The sequence below is a fragment of the Lethenteron reissneri genome, chromosome 52 (assembly GCF_015708825.2).
Source record: "Lethenteron reissneri isolate LAM-NWPU_2019-01 chromosome 52, ASM1570882v1, whole genome shotgun sequence".
NCBI classification, from domain to species: domain Eukaryota; kingdom Metazoa; phylum Chordata; class Hyperoartia; order Petromyzontiformes; family Petromyzontidae; genus Lethenteron; species Lethenteron reissneri.
In genome coordinates, this window is record NC_083830.1 from 2,926,104 (window position 1) to 2,946,638 (window position 20,535).

A 20,535-nucleotide genomic window follows, 5' to 3' on the forward strand; every position below is an offset into this window, starting at 1 on the left:
GTTTGTCAATAGCGCTGCCCTAGAAGGAAATGTTTATGTAATAGGGGCAATTGCTTTTAGGCAGTGGCCGTTCGTGTGCTTTAGAGAAGGGGACGTTGCTTGACAAGCAATACCCGTACACAAGTGCAAAATTAACGCCGGCCGGTGGATTGAGTCCAAAAGTAAGGGGTGGCCGCTTCCCACAAAGTCTCGCTCGCCGCTATCGCAGACCCCGGACGTGCAAGCGGCGGCTTTCCGCTCATTGGAGAACGGTCCGCACCATCGGGCGTTTGCCGAATTCACCCGTTCGGTGCCGGAAACGTCTCCTCCAATTACTCTGCTTTTCGCCACATCAGGTCACACTTACCCCCCTCCCGAGCAGTTCAAGATCTCGGGATGAGCGTCAGCTCGCAGTCATTTTTAAGCAAGAGCCGTGCCACCATCGCGGATGCTCGGGTGCCACTTATTTGGCGAGATCCACAAACAGAGAAATATAGCAGTATTTTTTTTGGTTCTTTCGGTAAGGTCACGGAGAAGGGAAATAATGCCTTTCCGACAGACCTGTTCTTCACCTGAGGACGGCTGCTTGCGTTGTGGCTGAAACGTCGTGAGAATTATTTTATTATGTTTTATTTTTATTATTTTATTATTTCCCTTCTACGTGACTTTACCGAAAGAACCAAGAAGATGAATCCCTGCAGTCACAAAAGCTTTAAATCGAAAAGTATTTTTTTTTTAAAGAGCAAGCGGGCTGCCAGCCGGCTTCGCGTCAGCACGTAGCCTGATGTTTCCGCGGACGCTGGTGAGCGTGCCGTCCGTGCCGTGTCTCCGCGTCCTGGGGCACGCCGTCTTAAAAAAGCAACGCCCTCCCCATTGTGCTCATCCATCCGGCCCGCATTCCAAACAACCTGCTCGCTCGCTGGATAGGTGGGTGGGTGGGGGGCCTTACGCAATTGTCACGCCAAATATTTGGCTATTCGACTGTACAACTGGCCCTGAGAGCTTTCTGTGGACGGTGCTCGGCTGAGTTGAATCTAATAAATCTAACCGGCTGAGTTAAATCTAATCAATCTAACCGGCTAGGTTAAATCTAACCGCCTGAGTTAAATATAACCGGCTGGGTTAAATCTGACCGTGCCCTCGGGGCCAATGACTTTCGCATCAGCCAACCCAAAGCATTGTGTGGTCACACGAAAGCCTTGGTGTGGTGATCTGTGGATCATACAAATATCAGCAGAACTCCCGCCCCCCCCCCCCCTTTGCTGAGTAACGTTCCCCCCCTCCCTCACAGTCTCTCACTGCCAATCACGGACACCATCTCATGGTCCCCCCCCACCTACTCGCCCGCCCCCCCCACCCCCCGTTCATCAGTGAGTCGGTACATGCCACCTAGCGTCCGGCGATAAATCCGGTCCGGGAGCAGGTGCCGACCTCCACAGCTCCAGGGCACTATGGGCCTTCCCTACCGGCGTGTGGGCATCTCCGGAGAGTCGGCAACGGAACTCCCCCCGTTCCGATTTAAATCTTTCGTGACTGCAGGGATTCATCTTCTTGGTTCTTTCGGTAAAGTCACGTAGAAGGGAAGTAATAAAATAATAAAAATAAAACACAATAAAATAATTCTCACGACGTTTCGGCCACAACGCAAGCAGCCGTGACTTTACCGAAAGAACCAAGAAGATCCCCCCGTTCCCTTGAGGTTTAAGTGGCAGTCGGTAGGCGGCTTTCGCTTCCGGGAACCCGACATCGGCATTCCCAGCCCACGCCTAACCCTGTGTCCCCTCGGCAAAGGGACCGGCGGGAAGTTGAACGCCGACAACTCCTCCCTTGAGGGACGCCGCCGAGCGGTGCCGGTACCTTTGCACCGCACCATCGCTCGTCTGCGGCACCGCAATGTGCTGCTGCTCAAGATTTGGCAATGCCAATCCCCAGAAGCGGGGGGGTGGTCTGTGCAGAATGTTTGGAAAAGACGCCATATAGGTCGGACAGGAGACACGACGACTTCGAAGAATCATCATGGGACCTCCTTTGCCAAGTACCAAAATATACTAATAGGGGTTTTCCCCTTTTTTTCTGGCAACAAAACTGACACCTTTTGCAAGGAATCATGTTTACATTAACCACAATACTTGCAGTCAAATGCAAACAAAAAACAATACTCTGATAATTTATGCATTGTCTTTGAAACTGATTGGTCCACACCAGAGACAGCTTTCTTTAAAGCCTTGTCTCACATGGTGTTCGACCAGATGACGCCAAAAGGCGCACAAGACTTCGAAGAAAACGACGAAGACGACGTAGAAGACGCAGAGGAAGAACGGTATTCATGACGCATGTCAAGCCTGGCTGTCAGGGCCCAGTCGGCGGTGCTCGCCTTGGGTATTGAAAACCTTTAAAGCTCATCTTGGGTCCGAGACGTTCGGGTTAGAAGTCGCCCATATTTTTAAAGTCAGTCGATAATATAGGCGTCGGTGATATTTTGAGCTTATCTCAAAGACCCGCCCGTACATTTGACATTGGCAGCGATTTTTTTTTTACATAGAAATTAATGAGTTCTCTCTATATATTTTTTTGTAATTGATTTGCTCTCTTGCAATGCACGCGACGAGGAAAGGTGTTGACGCTGATTGCAGCTCCGGTGATGCCTGGTGTTTTCTTTCCCTGCCTGCCCCAATGAAGTGCCTCGTGACATCATCAGCGACATTTGCGTTGTGCCTTAATTACCTATCCTGGTGACGCCAAGGTTCTTCTGGGGCGCCACGGTGGCTAGGAGATGTTAACTACCTCGCCTGGTGTACAGGAGGTCGTGGGTTCCATCCCAATCCTGACGCTTGCTGTGTATGTGGAGTTTGCGGTGTCTCTCTCTCTCATCATCTTCATGGTGGCTAGGAGATGTTAACTACCTCGCCTGGTGTACAGGAGGTCATAGGTTCCATCCCAATCCTGACACTTGCTGTGTATGTGGAGTTTGCGGTGTCTCTCTCTCTCATCATCTTCATGGTGACTAGGAGATGTTAACTACCTCGCCTGGTGTACAGGAGGTCATAGGTTCCATCCCAATCCTGACGCTTGCTGTGTATGTGGAGTTTGCGGTGTCTCTCTCTCTCATCATCTTCATGGTGACTAGGAGATGTTAACTACCTCGCCTGGTGTACAGGAGGTTGTGGGGTCGATCCCGACCCTGACGCCTGCTGTATATTCGGAGTTTGCGGTGTCTCTCTCTCTCATCATCTTCACGGTGGCTAGGATATGTTAACTCCCTCGCCTGGTGTACAGGAGGTCGTGGGTTCCATCCCAATCCTGACGCTTGCTGTGTATGTGGAGTTTGCGGTGTCTCTCTCTCTCATCATCTTCATGGTGGCTAGGAGATGTTAACTACCTCGCCTGGTGTACAGGAGGTTGTGGGGTCGATCCCGACCCTGACGCCTGCTGTATATTTGGAGTTTGAAAGCTCTCTCTCCCTGTGGTCGTGTGGATTTTTCTCCGGTTCCTCCCTCCACATTTAGAATCATCGTGCGTTGCGAGCATTCGGCTGTTGCTATAAATGTCCACACGACGGTAAGCCACTTTGAGCTATCATTTGTGGTAGCCAGGTCGCTTCTGATAAAGAGCTGTACATAGCTCAGTGGGTCTTACCTGGTAAGATAAAAACGAGTGTAGTGTCGTGTTTCATCAGAGGTATGAGGATCCTAGAACCTGGCTTCTGCGCCCCCCTGAGTCACGACTGAAAATGTGTTCTCGTGACAATGTGTGCGTTGTAAATTGTGTTTTACTGTTGTTAGTATTAATACTCTTGGTGCGTCTGCTTGGTGCTGTGCATCAGTGACGTTGCTGTGAACACAATGGACTTGCAATCCGATGGCTGAATACAAAATATCTTTTAGTCTTATTGGCCTATCGGCTTTCTGGATCAATATTATCTGACGGCATTTGTCTAAGCGATCAACCTCCCAGGCTGATTTTCACTTGAGTCACTCTGGCAGGGAGGCTGGCCGTTCGCAGATTGAAGAGGCGTTTTTCTGCGATCGGTTTGGAGAAACGTTATCATAACGCTCCCCTATTATTTGAGTAGGGTATCTATAAATAACTCGTCTGCATATAATAATACACGTCTTTCTTTTTGGTGGGGCGGTGGGTGGGGGGCTGTTGTTTAAAAGGACCAATTGCAAGGTCGCTAATCGGGTGAAGGGCTGCAGAGGCCGAGATTGAATCACCGCTGGGGCGACTTTGTGGCTTTCTCTGCGGTAACCCGCCAGGTAAACAAGGAGTGTGGGGGGGGGGGGGGTTGCTTTGGTTCACCGATCACGTTTTTTTTTTTCCCCGCTTTACGCCGTCGACTCCGTCTGAAGTCGGACAACAGTGCATCCTCTGCCGGTCGGCGCTTTGAGCTGCATTCGCCCGCACGGGTATCAGCAAGCCCGAGGGCTTAAATGAAAGGAAACCAAAACTGTTGGTGGCTCTCTGACGGCCCGCTTTTTCTACTGGCGCAAAGCGAGCCGAGCCAGCGCCGGTGAACGCTCTATTACGGGTGTTTTTTTTCCACTGGACAATGGTCGACTGGACGTGTGTGTGTTAGAGGAAGAGAGCTTTCTAGCTCGTCGTAGGCGGTACGACCACTCCTGGCGAAAAGCCTGTTTGCAAGTCAGGAGTGTGAAGGAGAGCCGACCGGGTCCTACAGCCAAGGTTAGACTTGGCACGCGGGACGTCCGCACCACGCACGAGACATGAAAGACGGCCCAAGATTACCGTGAAGGACGAGCTGGTGGCAGCGGTCGGCCTTTCTTGGGGCGAGGATCAACAAGTTGCCAAGGACAGGCAGAAGTGGGAGGGAACTGATCGCCGCCTCGTGTCCCGCAGGGGATGAGGAGGACCAACTGACGAGCTAAAATCGACTGGACGTCTGCGGGAAAGAAAAGAGTACTCTTAGGCTTTTTCGCTAAAGTCACGTAGGTAAAAAATAACAATAATATAAATAAAATAATAAATCACGACGTTTCGGAGGCAACACAAGTCTCCGTCATCAGGTGGGACCGTCACAGCTAATATGACTGCATCACTTGATGCATCACTTGATGCAGTAATTTTAGCTGTGACGGTCCCACCTGATGACGGAGACTTGTGTCGCCTCCGAAACGTCGTGATTTATTATTTTATTTCTATTATTACTTCTATTAATTTCATTTTAATTTTTTACCTACGTGACTTTACCGAAAAAGCCTAAGAGTATGAATCCTTGCAGTCACGAAAGCTTCAAATCTGGAAAGAAAATAGCTTTCTAGCTCGTCGGATTCCTCCGCAGTGAATAAATATTCTATTCTCTCATCATTTGCCGCCTCGCAAGACATCTGAATCTGGCTCGGGGGGAGGGGGGGCGGGGATAATAATGCCGCCAACTGCTGACAGTCGTGGGCTTGTGTCGTCCTTGTGGGGATGAGATTTGCTTGGCTCGATAGACCTCGCCAGCTGCGGTAATGTCCGAGTAGTCTGAATTGCGTGATATTTGTGCACGTGCTGGGTACAAGAGACACAAACTCTGAACGATCGTTACGGTTTCATCACTTAATTTACATTTCACTTGCGTAGTCTATGGGGGGGCGGGGGGGGCGGTTCATTCCTTAGACCTCACCAGCCGCGAGTGTGAATCGTGTTCGTTGGATGCGACGCCTCGACTCGGCCACTGCACGTTGACGTGACGCGCGCACACGCACGTGGAACTTCTTTCGCGCCGTACGTAGCCAACCGCGCACAGTCGGCCGTGGCGAAACGGCCTGGCGTCTCTCCCGGGCCCACGTCGACCTGGCTACAAGTATGTATGAATACATAAATAAATAAATGATGGACGACAAGAATAATCAATTATAAAAAGAGAGGTAGCAGGGACGCGTTGCGTGTTCCTGGCCTGCGTGCCGCTCGATTGGCCGAGCGTGCGGTTCACGGCGCTGTTGTTCTGTTTGTCTGACCGAGAGGCCATTCAACCGGCGGTAAGTTTATCTCTTATTTCACCCAGCAGTCACCTTTCTCTGTGTTTACGAGGTTTAGGTGGGGGGGCGGGGTGTGTGGCTGGGGGACTCGGGGAAAAAACTTGATAAAAACACGCGTTTTTTTTTATTTCATATTTTCTTCTAGACCAAAGCAACACTCGCTCAATCGAAACGCTCGCCAATCCCACTTCTACTTTCGCGTTTCGAGCATCAACTCCCCCCACGGACGGCCCCCTCCACCAACGGACCTGAAACGAACGCTCCCTCACACTTTCGTCCGCTCCGTATAATCCGCCCGCCCTCGGTGCTGCGGCCACACCGACCGCTCCCCCCCCCCCCCCCCCCGGGCGAACCCGCACTGCGTTTGGTCGCGCATTCTCCCGCGGCTTGCCGTATGACACGGTTCGCAAACTTGGCATCCTCAACGTGCAAATTCGACACGAACTTGCCGCTCTCCGGACGGTGGGAGGACCCGACCGTGGAAGTCGCCGCGGGTCTCTCGCGACGCGGCCGCTGTGAAGCACCGCTGCATCGTGGCTCGGACGCGACACGGGAGATACGCGTATTCCTACGTTGTCCCACGTCGTCCAGTAAGTGGAGAATCAAAGAGTCGACAATCTGCGGCTGTGGTCAAGCCCATAACCATCTGAATCAGAAATCAGAATCTGAATATTTATTTATACTGCAGGAGGAATCCGATGAGGTTCGAAGCTCTTTTTCACAGGTGTTCAGTAGCGGCGGATAAGAACGTCACAACGACAAACGGTTACATAAACACAATAAATTTCGTTTTAAAGCTTTCATGACTGCAGGGATTCATCTTCTTGGTTCATTCGGTAAAGTCACGTAGAATGGAAATAATAAAGTAATAAAAATAATAATAAAAATAAAACATAATAAATAAAGCATAGAAAAATGATTATTTTATTATAAGACATAATAAAAAAAATATTTTATTATGTGTTTTTTATTTTATTTTATTATTTTCATTCTACGTGACTTTACCGAAAGAACCAAGAAGAAAAAAACACAATAGTAGTGCAAAGTACAAGAAATGTAAACAAATCACCCAAACACGTCCAAATAAAACTAAAGCAACCCCATCCTACCAAGAAAATCCCACTCAGCTATGAACTGATTTTTCCAGAAGCGACCTGGCTCTCGCAAATGATCGCTCAGCAAAGTGGCTCATCTCTTGGGCATTTACAGCACCAAAATAATCTTGAACTATCACCGGCGAGTTGCGCCATCCACGCGCACGCTGGCGGCATCGCGGCAATCCGTGCGGCGCCTACTGCCGCCTGGGATTGGTTGAAAGCCCTTCACATTCAACCGTGACATCGTCTCTCCAAACTGTTGCTTCCATGCCATGCGACAGAAGAAGCTAGAAGATGAAACGGAACTCGGCTTTCTCGATGCTTTCTCCGCTGTTGGTTCTCGGATCATTTCTTTTCCTTTCCCCCCCGTTTCATTCGTTATTTATTTGTATTTTTATTACATTTCTGGCGACATTTATTTATTTATTTGTTTGTCTCGCGCTCCGGCGACCTTATTTGACGTCGGTGCATTCGCGAGGACAGAACGTCAAAGCTGAACCGCAACCCCCGTCCAAAATACAAAATTATATCTCGGGAGGAGACAGGCAGGGCTGGAGTGGGGGATGAGAGAGTTGAGGAGGGGGGGAATAACAGCGGAGGGAGACAGCTGGTGGTGGCGGTGGTGGCGGTAAGCGAGGGCAAAGGTGAGAGAGGTGAGAGAGAGCGGTGCGGAGCAGGGGAGGGAGGGGAGGCACCGTGCCACTCGCTTGCGCTCACCAGCATCGGAATGAGTCCGTTCGCCTGCGTGCCGCATCCTTCTCGGGCTCTCAGAAGCCGCTTCCCGCGTCGCTCATTGCCAGACTGAAGGGAGGACGTCCCCCAAGAATCGATGTGAGCAGCCGTGCCCTCCACGCAGCGGGCGAGGAGGTGCCATGCTGGGGCTATGAGAGAGTCTGGGTGGTACGCCGTCGTCACCATCGTCAGCCGTGATCTATCCACTGCTGGAAGAAGGCCTCCTTGAGTCGCCTGCGGGCTGCTCACGCGAAGCTCCGGTTCGTAGCGGATGGTAGGCGTTCACGACGTTGTGTTTTTATAGTCGCCTGTGGGCGCAGACGCTCGTTTGGGAAGTATTCACACAAACCGAGCGTGCGCGCGCGGTCTCTCTCCCTTGTGTTACGAGTTGAGTTTCGGCCACCTCCTATGAACTTTCAACTATGTTTGATTGTTTTACCAGGTAAGGTCCCACTAAAGCTATGTAGCTCTTCTTCACAAGCGACTTGGCGACAAGTGACAACGAAGCGTGCTTATCGTGTGGAAACTTATAGCAGCAGCCAAATACTCCAAACGCATGATTTTAATGTGGAGGGAAAAACCGGAAGACTCAGGAGAAAAATCCACGCGACCACGGGGAGAGAGAGAGACACGCAAACTCGAAATATACAGCAGCAGGCGGCAGAGTCAGAATTGAACCCACGACCTCCTGTGTACCTGGCGAGGTAGTTAACATCTCCAAGCCACCACGTGCGCGATGCACTCTCTGACGCCACGAGCGATGTTGGTTTTGCAAATCCGACGATCCCCCGCTGGCCCTTGTTACCCAACTGTGCCGGGCGCGAGCGCGGCCGTTCAATTTGCGTTCACGGTGAATGGCGGCGGCGACGCTTTGCCTTGGAAGGCGTCGTCACTTGAGCCTCTCGTCGTCACTTGCCCGTCGTCGTTGGCACATGACGACGGCTAGACGGTTGTGATTTAGATGCGCGCGCTTGACCGTGTGCGTTACTCGCTCACTGTGGGGAGCGGTGGCGTGGCGGCCAGCGCTACGAACACCGGCGACCCGAGTTGGATTCCCGCTCACGGCCAACACCGCTGACGATTATCTGACCCGGTCCTGGGCCTCCCCTAGGTCGACTCGGCCTCAAGCGAGTACCTGGTGCGGTGTGGAAACATCGCCACTGCGGAGACAAAGGTGGTCGGGCGTGGTGCTGGCCACCCACCCCCTCGTGTGCCGTTCCGGCCTTCGTAGGTGCTCGCCAACAGCACTTGCCCCAACAGTCTATTGAGGCCATATGGGGGACCTTTAGATGTCTTTGTCTCCTCGGTGCTGATGTTTACACATGATGGTCACTGGTGTTGGCCGTGAGCGGGAATCGAACCCAGGTCGCCAGGTTAGTAGCGCAGCGTAGTGCTAACCTCTACGCTACCACTCTCCAAAGACAAAGTCAAAGATCCCCCGTATAGCCTTAACAGACTGTAGGGGCAAGTGCTGTTAGCGAGCACACACACGCACACAGCCACACACACACACATGCACGTGAGTCTTCCCAGGGTGCGCATTGTTGTTTTTGCACGCATTCCACATCAGAGTCCCGATTATACATTAATATTTTTTTGTTCCTCCTTGTTATTTTACGGAGAACAATGACTGACTGGAATGTCAAACGGAATGCAGTCTCACCGCGCAAATAATATTTATTTATTCGTACATACCATATGTGTGTGTGTGGGTCCATACGCCAACGCCAGGCAGTGTTGGTGTATGGACCCACACCGCCGCGCGTTATTCCCGTCGCGCGTCTTCATCGTCGTCGTCGTCGCTGTGCTCCACGGCGGATTGCATGTCACAGCGCAGTCGTCAAGAGCCCGGGGCCGGAATAAGAAAAACAAAACACCCCGACGTTTGTTCTGTGTGTTTGTTTGTCGCCCGGACTGTGATGGCCGGCACGCACCCAACGCCTCCTTTCTTGTCTCTCGTTGCAAAACGACGGCTGTGAACGTCGTCACCTCTTTTGAGGGCAGCAAGGCACCGGGACGCACCACGGGAAGCCGAATGTACTCTGGATGAAAACTCATTTCTCCGAAAGCCGCTCTTTGCGTGTTAGTTGTTTTGTCCTTCCGCCGCACCTCCGATATGCACTGTTGGCTACGTACGGTGCGAAAGTAGTCAAACATACGTACAGTATAATATTACTGTTATGCAAATGATGACAAGCCGCGGGTTTTGATGTCCCCAGAATAGTGACAGATTTCCCAGGGCAGCTGCCTCTTCAACAAGACGATAATCCTCGGTGGTCGAGATGTTAACTACCTCGCCTGCTATGCAGGAGGTAATGGGTTCGATCCCAACACTGATGGCTGAATATTTGGAGTTTGCGTGTCTCTCTCCTCGTGTTCGCGTGAGTTTTTCTCCAGGTCCTCCGGTTTTTCCCTCCACATTTAGAATCAACATTGCGTTTAGAGTAAATTGGCTGCTATAAATTTCCACGCGATAAGCCTCTTTGTTGAGCTTTCATTTGTGATAGCAAGGTCGCTTCTGAAAAAGAGCTAGATAGCTCAATAAAAAATAGTTTCAATAGTTTCAAAGCTTGGGAAAACCAGCACAAGTGGCAACCTGAGTAAAAGCGGACGGTACAGACAAGACAATGGAGACACGACTGACAGAAGAAACGAGACGGTACGAAGGAGAACATTGGTACTGAACAGCACGGAGAGCACGGATGCGCCAGTGCACACGACGAAACGAACGAACGAACTCCAAATATTCAGCCATCAGTGTTGGGATCGAACCCATTACCTCCTGCATACCAGGCGAGGTAGTTAACATCTCGCCACCGAGGATTATCGTCTTGTTGAAGAGGCAGCTGCCCTGCGAGTTCTGTCACTCTTCCGGGGCGAACGTTGGCAATTGGTCGGAACCGTTGGGACCAACGTGAACCCAACGTTCCACATTTACTGGGCCTCTACACAGGCATTTCCTGTCCTGCTGTTGCACACCAGCCAAACGTCCTGGAGGAGGTGGGAGTCATACGCACATTTTACCCCACCGCCGATCTGCCGATCGACCGAACCCGCGGCGTAACCCGTTGACACCGCTCGCTTGGGCGGAGATCGAACCGGCGACCTCTTACGATCGCGGCTCCGGCGACCCTAAGAACCACGACAACATTGCCGGCGGGCGTCCTGCACCGCGCCGCGACTGACCTTTGAACCCGCGTTGGCGTCACGCGCCATGGCGAGTGATGGCTTGCCGCGCGCCCCCAGCGTGGGCAGAGCGAAACAACAATTGGAGGATGCATCTGCGGTGCCATTTCCGAGACGTGGGTCGGTGCGAGGTGAGGTGGGGGTGGGGGGCCGGGGGGGACTCCCTTTGAGATGCGCGCAGGAGGAGAAGGAAATGGACTCGAAACCTGCGAGGAAAGCGGTGCAGAGTTGGATTATTTTTTTCATGAATTATTTTCAAGTGAGATGAGTCGGGGGGGGGGGGGGGGGGGGCGCGGGAGAGGGGCAGGGAGTAGATGGGGGGGGGGGCTGTATTCAGTTTGGAATCTTTATTAGGAGCAGGTAAGGAGGTGTATTCGAGGAGGTGTTGTTGTTGCTGCTCTGATGCCGCAAAAGAGCTTCACGACTCGTCGGATTTTTCCAGATTCACTAAAGATTCCGATGATTCTGTAAATCTTCAATGAAATTCTAAAATAGATTGGATTGCCCATTGGGGGGGGCTGGGGGGGAGTGGTGGAGGCTGGGGGTGGGGGGGTTAGCGAATGCTGCTGGTCTGCTGTCATAGTGACGAGATTGTGCCGTGCAATCGTGAAGACGATGCACGGTCCATGTCCGGTGGAGGCCGAGGGTCCTCCACACAGGTGGTCGGAATCGACGAGTGGAGTTCATGGGAACAGCATTCACTGCCATAGAGAATCTGTGAGCTAGAACAACCTCCATTCACTCTCACCAGAGCTCTGTGAGCTAAAACAACCTCCATTTACTCTCACCAGAGGTCTGTGAGCTAAAACAACCTCCATTCACTCTCACCAGGGATCTGTGGGCACATTTTCCTCGCTCACTCTCACAGAGATCCATTAGCTCAAGCTAAAGTGATCTCCGTCCGCTCTCACGCGGAGACAGCCGCTGCGCTAACAGCTGCCATGCTTTTGCGCAGCTCCGCTCGCTTGCACGATGCCGCGCGGGCTCGTGCATGCTCCGTGATTATTTAACCATTCGCACCATTCACCAGACGCTTCCCAGCAAGAGCTAATTGAACACATTGCCCTACTGCCAATCCATAATTACCTGGATTGGCCGCATCTGGTGGGGAGAATTCTAATGAACCGTTTGACAGTTCCTCCTCGAGGGGAATTGATGAAGTCTGGACCCGCAAGGCTCCTTGCCTTAATTTGTCTGTTGACTCTGCCCCCCAGTGATGCAAGAAATTAAAACCGGGCCGTGTCCACGAGACGCGTTCCCAAAGCCTGCACGCCGAACACCGACACGGCCGTGCGTGTGCACGCTGGCGCACATTCACGGCCGCACCGTATCGTGTCGTGTCGTTTGGGGGGTCGCTGCCGCGGCAACGTGCCCGGGGAGGGTGGGGCAGCAAGCTGCTGGACTGGATTTGCGATCCAGGGGTCGCCGGTTCAAATCCGTCTCCCGGCGAGGGGGGGGGGAAGGGTTCTTAAATCTCTCCCACGACCGCCACTGTCCGCCCGGCAGTGCCACGGTTTTGTCACCGCAGCCACAAGATTGTGGGCACTGCCACCTGTTCCAAGACGTCTGGCCAGCGTGGAAGAGTAGGCCAAATACACTATAGAGGGGGCACTCTAGAGCTCCCTCTCGTGGAGGCCCCTTCAAGCCAGCCGCGTTGTGAGCAAGCAATTGCAAGGGCTGCTTATTTACCTACAAGGTCACACTGAAATATGACCCCTTCGGCATTGCTCGTTCCATCCCTACCGTCTCTATGGATTGCCCCCCCCCCACTCCGCGCGTGTGCGGGTGTTCTCCGGGCGCTCTGCTCTTCCCTGCCACAAGGTGAACCACTTGCTAACCGGCCGATAACCTCTTCGTATGTAGAGGACCACAGAGCTTGGAGGGAGGGGGGGGGTGAATTTGGTGCCGTCAAAGCACGTGGCTGCTGCTGCTGCTGCCGCTGCTGCCGCTGCTGCTGCTGCTGCCGCCTTCCCCGCCCGTCTGTGGTTCCTCTGCGCAGCCTCGGAGCCGTTCCCTCCCGTCGAGAGCGAGCAAAAGTAGTGCGGCAGCAGCAGCGCATCACAATTTCGATGTATTGTGATTGTTGTACAGCACGGCCGCACACACCTACGTAGCAGCAGCAGCAGCAGTGATGTCAGCACCGGTCCTACCATCCACCTCCTCCCTTTGGCAACCCTCATTGACCAGTGAGATGAAGTATGGTTAAAACATGTTTTTTTTAAACCCCATCACTGACATAGTGTGGTGGATTGAGATTGACGGCAATATATATTTTTTTCTCTCAATAACCTCAGATCTCCACCGCACAAGAGACCCTTATCTCCGTGGATTCTCACCAGGATGTAAGCAAAGGCCGTTGATCGATCAATCGGTTCGGCGATTGCGTTCGTGCCAAAGCTTTCCAATAGAAACGCTTCAGTCGCAGCGTCAAAAGCCCTTCAAGATAAGCACCAGTATTTGTTGCTTTTTGCATGAAGCTATTTTCCAACCCCCCCCCCGCCCGCTTCCGACCTTTCAGAATATCTCATCCGTTATATAAGCGTTCAGACCAAATTGGCCCTTGTGCATTCTCCGTGCGCGATTTCTCTGAGAGCCCTATTTTTATACGTGGGCACAATTGGGGCCCATTGTAAATGTGCCACTTAACCAGCGGGCAATTAGCTCTGATTAAATTTAGCTCTCGGCTCCGGCAGCCACGGGGTCATCGTTCTAAATTAGCGGCGCCGTAATTAAAGGGAAGTGCGTTCTCCGTGACCGCATTGCAAACGCGCAGAGCCACCGCTCCGTCGTCGTCGTCGCTAGCATCCTACTTCATAACCATCGACCTCACCGTCGTCGTCGTCGTCACCGCGAGGCGTTTTCTAGCCACTGATGGGTGGGATGGAGGCCCTCGCCCCGTTTGGCCGGCAACCACAGTGCAAATTTACTACATTATAATGTGTATCCACAAAAGTGCTCGTTTGAAATGTACACGGCAATCGTCGTAGCCCCGCTACTACGAAAGCTTGGCAGTGCCCTCCTGAAAAATAGTCTGCAGACTCAGTGAGGTCTTTCCGCATAAACGTGCTTAAGAATAATAGTAATCGTCACCTTAGTGCATTTCTTTAATAGTTCATCTTAATCACTCTGTTATAATCATTTTCGTCAGCAAAGCTGAGATGGCTGGTGATACATTTTTCCAGTCTTAATTTCCATGAAATATTTCCTATGCCGATTTCAAATGGAAAATATGCAGCGGGCCTAACATTCCCGGGGACATGGAGCGATAAAATGAGCCCGTGTGTGGGTGCAGTTTGCTTTGTTACCTCGCAGAATCGTGAGAGATTATGGCAGTGGCTCTGATGAGGCCTTCATCCAGCAGTGGATTGATCATGGTTGATAGACTTTTTCGGCAATGACCCCTCCTAAGCAACGATATGGGCAGTACTCGACTTACGAACACAATTCGTCCCGGGGACCCGTTCGTAAGTCGAACTGTTCGTAAGTCGGAACACGGTAATCTACTGCATTGAAATGCCCACACACACGCAGACGCTCACTTCCAGCACGCGACCGACTCGTTTAGATCTCGCGAAGGATCGCTCGGCTGGACAAAATAGTGCCGCGGTTCGATTTGCAAGCGAGAGTTCGCTTTTAAAGTCAAGGTTAAAAAAATATATATATATCTTGTGGAAGCTGGCTCGTAAGCGAGGGTGTGTGTAAGTCGGGGACTTCCGTGTTTTATTCGGTGCTTTTACACGGCTGCCGAAAGTGCCGTGCCTGGCAACGAACTTCGGATTGATTCCACTGATGCCGGTCGAAAGATGCGATTACCGGCAGGCAAATCCGCATCCCTACGGCAAGGGTGCAGTCCTCCGCGTGGAGCCGCGTCTGTTGACCAATGACCCGGGCAGCGCAGCATATTTGATTATGTTCTAGTTCGTTCGCTCCCCGCCTCTGCACCCGCTTCCATCGTGCACGAGAGGGAGCTCCAGAGAGCCCCCCCCCCCCCCCCACCGTCTCCGGAGGATTATTTGGCCTACTCCTCCACGCTGGCTGGATGTATTTGTAGCTGGCGGGGACTAATACTCACGCTTTAGCTCCCCCCTCCCCACGCAACCGCACACACGACGCTGCCGATAGACGAACTGCGGTTTACCCCACGGTGGCGGTGGATGGTGGTGGTGGTTGATGACGCTCACCGGCCAGCACGCAGCTTGACCGCCGCCAAGCCTGCATCGCCGTCGACGCTGTCACGCAGTGCCAGGTGCATAATGCAACCCGACCACTGCCCGCCCCACAGACCTTCAGACCATGCTTCCACCCCCCCAGATGAAAGACGCCGTGCCACCTGATTGTGCGCGACCCTTGCCAGAACATTGCTCCCTGGACGGATATGGAACTGCCTTGCCGATGAACACATTGTCGGCGAAGTCACCGATTCTTGGTCTTCATGGCCTCCAAATAGCGAGCACACGCACGCATGGGGGATGTCTCCTAACTTGACCGCACGAATTTTCGGGGACTGAGTCTTCGGGCTGCAGTGAACCCACTGAATATGCCGATTAGATGTACAAATTAGATGTACTAATTAGATGTACTCATGTACTAATTAGATGTACTAATTAATTGTTCTCATGTACTAATTAGATGTCCCCATGTCGGATATGTCAGGTGTTCACAATTGCAGCCAGGGCAAAAAAGAATCTAGTAGACTCTCCCAATTTTATCGGCAGGCAGAACCTGGTGACCCCCCCCCCCAGCATGGTACCTGGGACACTGCAGTAGCAGCAGCAGCATCACCGCCATCTCGAAGATGTTGCGCTCATTCTAAAGCGGTTGTTTTGTTTCCTTGCCCGTAAAAAGAATATAGTTATCGGAGGGACACAGCGTGAAATCACGGCTAGAGTACGCGCACACCTTGGGCAATTATTAAAAGCGCATTTGTATCAAAACGATGATGATATAACGAGGCGAGTGAGAGCAGCATTTGGAACACTGCATTTTCACAATTAAAAGCAACATAGTGTGTCTAAATAAGTACGGCTGTGACAAGTGCTCATTAGCCACAACAACGTGCATCGGCAGAAGTGGGCGGCGCCACACTTGAAGGCGATTCAGGTCGGGAATTACGCGGAAGGGCAGCCCCCTCCGATTGCTCGCTCACTCCACTTCTGGCAGAAGAGCCTCCTCCAGTGTAGGGAGAGATCGCGAGAGCCCAATGTCGAGCGGCGGTCCCCAACCTTTTCGGCACCAGGGACCGGTTTCGTGGAAGACAATTTTTTCTCGGACCGGGGCGGGGGGGGTTCATCATTGGGTCTTTCCCCCTTTTAAAGAAGCTCTCCGGCGACGTTTGTTTTTTCCTCATTCTGGCTACTCGGGGTCAGCAGCTCGTGGGCTTACCAACACTGTGACTGAGACAAGTGCGCAGTGCGGGAAAGAGGCGCGGACGGAAGTGGTGAATAATAAAACAATGGGAGCGGGCCTACGTGCGGACTCACCACTCTCACCTCCTGCTGCTGTGCGGCCCGGTTTTTAACAGGCCACGGACCGGTACCGGTCCGTGGCCCGGGGGCTGGGGACCCCTGCTGTAGAGAGCCCCTCTAGAGAGCCCCTCTAGAGAGCCCCTGCTGAAGAGCCCCTGTTGAAGAAACTCACCCATTGCTTTGACTGCCGCGCTAGGAGATCGGATCTGACCTACGACCCCTGGATGTGCAAGTCCAGCACGCCGGCCGTTAGCATCACCGCGGCAGCGCTGCGCGGTGCTTAACGTGGTGTCCAATGCGGTGTATAACGTGGTGTGTAACGGGGTGTACAATAGTAATAGGTTTTTACCCTTTTAACTGGTACAAAACCTGACACCTTTATACAAGGCATCATGTTTGCAATAACCACAACACAAGCAGTCAAAATGCAAACAAAAAGAAACAACTCTGATGATGATGATAATGATATGCACTGTCCTTGAAGTGGATTGGTCCACTACCCGAGACAGCTTTTCTTAGAGCCTAGTCTCAATTGGTGTTGGACCAGATGACGCCAAAATGCGTACGTGGGTGGGGTGTACAATGCGGTGTGTAACGTGGTGTGTAACGGGGTGTATAACGCGATGTACAGCGTGCGGTGTGTGTCCCCAGAGTGAGTCTGCGATGCTCGGAATTAAACAAACGGCTCTCGGTCAACGAGAAGGAATCCTGCCCCAAAAAAAAAAAATGAAATTTGCGGCTCTTAAACGATCGCCGGCTTCTGGGCAAACACCTCGGCAGCGCCCCGTTAATCCCGGCCAAATTGAAACGAGACGGCGGCGCGCGGTCTTATTAGCGCCTCCTCGTCGAGTGATAGACGCACATCGAGGCAACGAGATGGGGGGGGGGAGGATGTGGAGTATGCAGTGGAGGGTAGATTGCAATTTCACATTTTTGGTGACGAGGATGAGGTGGGTTGTTGTTGAAGCCGTGTCTGTGTGTGTGTCTGTGTGAGTGTGTGTGTCTGTGTGTGTGTCTGTGTGTGTGTCTGTGTGAGGGTGTGTGTCTGTGTGAGTGTGTGTGTTTGTGTGTGTGTCTGTGTGAGTGTCTGTGTGAGTGTGTGTTTGTGTGTATGTCTGTGTGAGTGTGTGTGTTTGTGTGTCTGTGTGTGTGTGTCTGTGTGAGTGTGTGTGTTTGTGTGTGTCTGTGTGTGTCTGTGTGAGTGTTTGTGTGTGTGTCTGTGTGTGTGTCTGTGTGTGTGTCTGTGTGAGTGTGTGTGTTTGTGTGTGTGTCTGTGTGAGTGTGTGTCTCTGTGAGTGTGTATCTGTGTGGGGAGCAGTAGCGTAGAGGTTAGCACGCCACGCAATGAACCTGACGACCCGGGTTCGATTCCCGCTCATGGCCAATACCAGTGACGATGATCTGAATTGGTCCTGGGCCTCACCTTGGTCGACTCAGCCTCAAATGAGTACTTGGTGCGGTGTGTAAACATCGCCACTCGGAAGACAAAGGCGGTTGGGCGTGGTGCTGGCCACCCACCCCCTCGTGTACCGTGCTGGCCTTCATAGGCGCTTTATGCTAACGGCACTTGCCCCAACAGCCTGGGTCAGTGGTCATCGGCATTCGGCACTACGAACCTGGCTCCCCCAGTTCAATTCCCGCTCACAGCCAACATCAGTGAGGAATATCTAAACCACTCCTGGCCCTTGAGGTAATCTGCGCAAGCTGATATACACCATTGGAACCTCATTTGCCAGAAGAAAAAAATATGATAATTGTTTTTTTACCTTTTTATCTGGCAACAAAACTGACACCTTTTTTTACAAGGAGTCATGTTTGCATAGACCACAATACCTGCAGTCGTAATGCAAACACAAAACATAACTCTGATAATGTATGCATGCAAACAAAAAACATATCTCTGATAATGTATGCATACATTATCAGAGTTGTGTTTTTTGTTTGCATAACGACTGCAGGTATTGTGGTCTATCCAAACATGACTCCTTGTAAAAAAAAGGTGTCAAGCTGATATACGCTGTTGGGAAGCCGCTGGAGCTATGCACTTTAAAATCTAGATCATAAAACTCATTTTCTTTAGAACTGCTTTTTGTGTTAGTTTGTCTTTATCCCGGCACCTCCGATTAGCACGGTCGGCCACGTACGAAGGTGCGAAAGAAGTTCCAACGTACGTACGTAACATCTCGCCGTCGTGGCGTCCCCAGCCTCCGAGCCACCCGGCTGCCTCCTCGATGGCGGTGTGGCTGACCCGGGCCGTGTCGCTCTGTCCACCCCTGCCCCCCCCCCCCCCCCCCCCCCGACAGCTGCACGTGGCGGCGGCTCACGGCTGCTCGCGAGTGGCCGAGCTGCTGCTGGAGCAGGGAATGAGCCCGGACGCACGCGACGAGGACGGCTGGGAGCCGCTGCACGCCGCCGCCTACTGGGGCCAGGTACGGGTGGGGGTCCTACTGGGGTCGGGTATGGGTGGGAAATCCTACTGGGGTCGGGTATGGGTGGGATCCTACTGGGACTGGGTACGGGTGGGATCCTACTGGAGCCGGGTACGGGTGGGGTCCTACTGGAGCCAGGTACGGGTGGGGTCCTACTGGAGCCAGGTACGGGTGGGATCCTACTGGGGCCAGGTACGGGTGGGATCCTAAAGGGGCCAGGTACGGGTGGGATCCTACTGGGGTCAGGTACGGGTGGGGACTACTGGGGCCAGGTACGGGTGGGATCCTACTGGGGCCAGGTACGGGTGGGGTCCTACTGGGGCCAGGTATGGGTGGGGTCCTACTGGGGCTGGGTACGGGTGGGGACTACTGGGGCCAGGTACGGGTGGTATCCTACTGGGGCCAGGTATGGGTGGGATCCTACTGGGGCCAGGTACATGGTTGGTAATCGAACTCAGATTCAGATTCACGGGCTCAGAGAGGACCAATGTGCCACCCACCTCCCCCCTCCCGCCCTGCGACCTAGGATGGCAGGGTAAACCTGAATTTAAAAATCTCATTACCAGCCACCGTACGCAGAGTGATGGACACACACGCACAACTACATGAGCTACATACGCACGCGCAACCACACAAGTCGCACACACACAACTACACTAGCCACACACACACACAACCACACTAGCCGCACACACACACAACTACACTAGCCACAAACACACACACAGCCACACACACACACAACTACACCAGCCGCACACACACACACAACTACATGAGTCACACACACACACCCACACTAGCCACACACAACTACATGAGTCGCACACACACACACAGTCACACACACACCCACACTAGCCACACACACACACAACCACACAAGTCGCACACACACACAACTACATGAGTCGCACACACAAACACACACGACCACACGAGCTACTAACGGACGGCGCCAGACGTCACGCACAACGCACAAGGCAGTTGCGTAACGCGCGCGCCGCGTTTGGATTGTCGGGACCGGTGCAGACGTCGCTCGCCTCTTATTACCAGTTACAGACGTCCAATTTCACGGAGCGCCGGGGAGCGAGCGCCACTTCCCTCCCCGCTTTCTCTCGGCCTATCCGCCCGTCTCGCCGCGTTGTCTATCCGCTTCTCCCCGTCCGTGCGCTTGCCATCGTCTGTCCCTCCCCGCTCTCCCTCGGCGTGCCTGAGCACGGCCTTGAGTACGGGATGACCGGCCGTTTGTTGAGTTTTGCACAGCGCTCAAAGAAAAAGGTGCCTTGAATCTTGACTTAAAGCTTTCATGACTAAAGCAATTCATGTTCTTTGGGTCTCTCGGTTCACGTAGATAGGTTCAAATGATATTCTTGGTTCTTTCGGTAAAATCACGTAGAATGGAAATAATAAAATAATACAAATATGTGCGGATTTTTTTTTATCTTTTTATTATTTTATTATTTCCCTTCTACGTGACTTTACCGAAAGAACCAAGAATATGAATCCCTGCAGTCACGAAAGCTTTAAATAAAAATTTAGGTTCAAATTAATGCATTTTTTTTTACAAAAACCACGACGTTTCAATCACAACACATATTTTTTCCTCCTGACAATCGCTTGTGTTGTGATCGAAGCGTCGTGGTTTTTGTTCATTTATTTGTAT

At 52.4% G+C, this 20,535-nt stretch overlaps 1 protein-coding gene across 1 annotated transcript in view; it reads left to right on the forward strand.

Annotated features, from left to right (window-relative positions):
- LOC133355868 (protein phosphatase 1 regulatory subunit 16A-like) overlaps nucleotides 1–20,535 on the forward strand; it is a 134,239-nt gene that overhangs the window by 102,244 nt on the left and 11,460 nt on the right. The window contains exon 8 of the mRNA XM_061573281.1: nucleotides 18,744–18,869. Coding sequence (XP_061429265.1) covers nucleotides 18,744–18,869 — 126 coding nt within the window. The remainder of the gene's footprint in view (nucleotides 1–18,743; nucleotides 18,870–20,535) is intronic.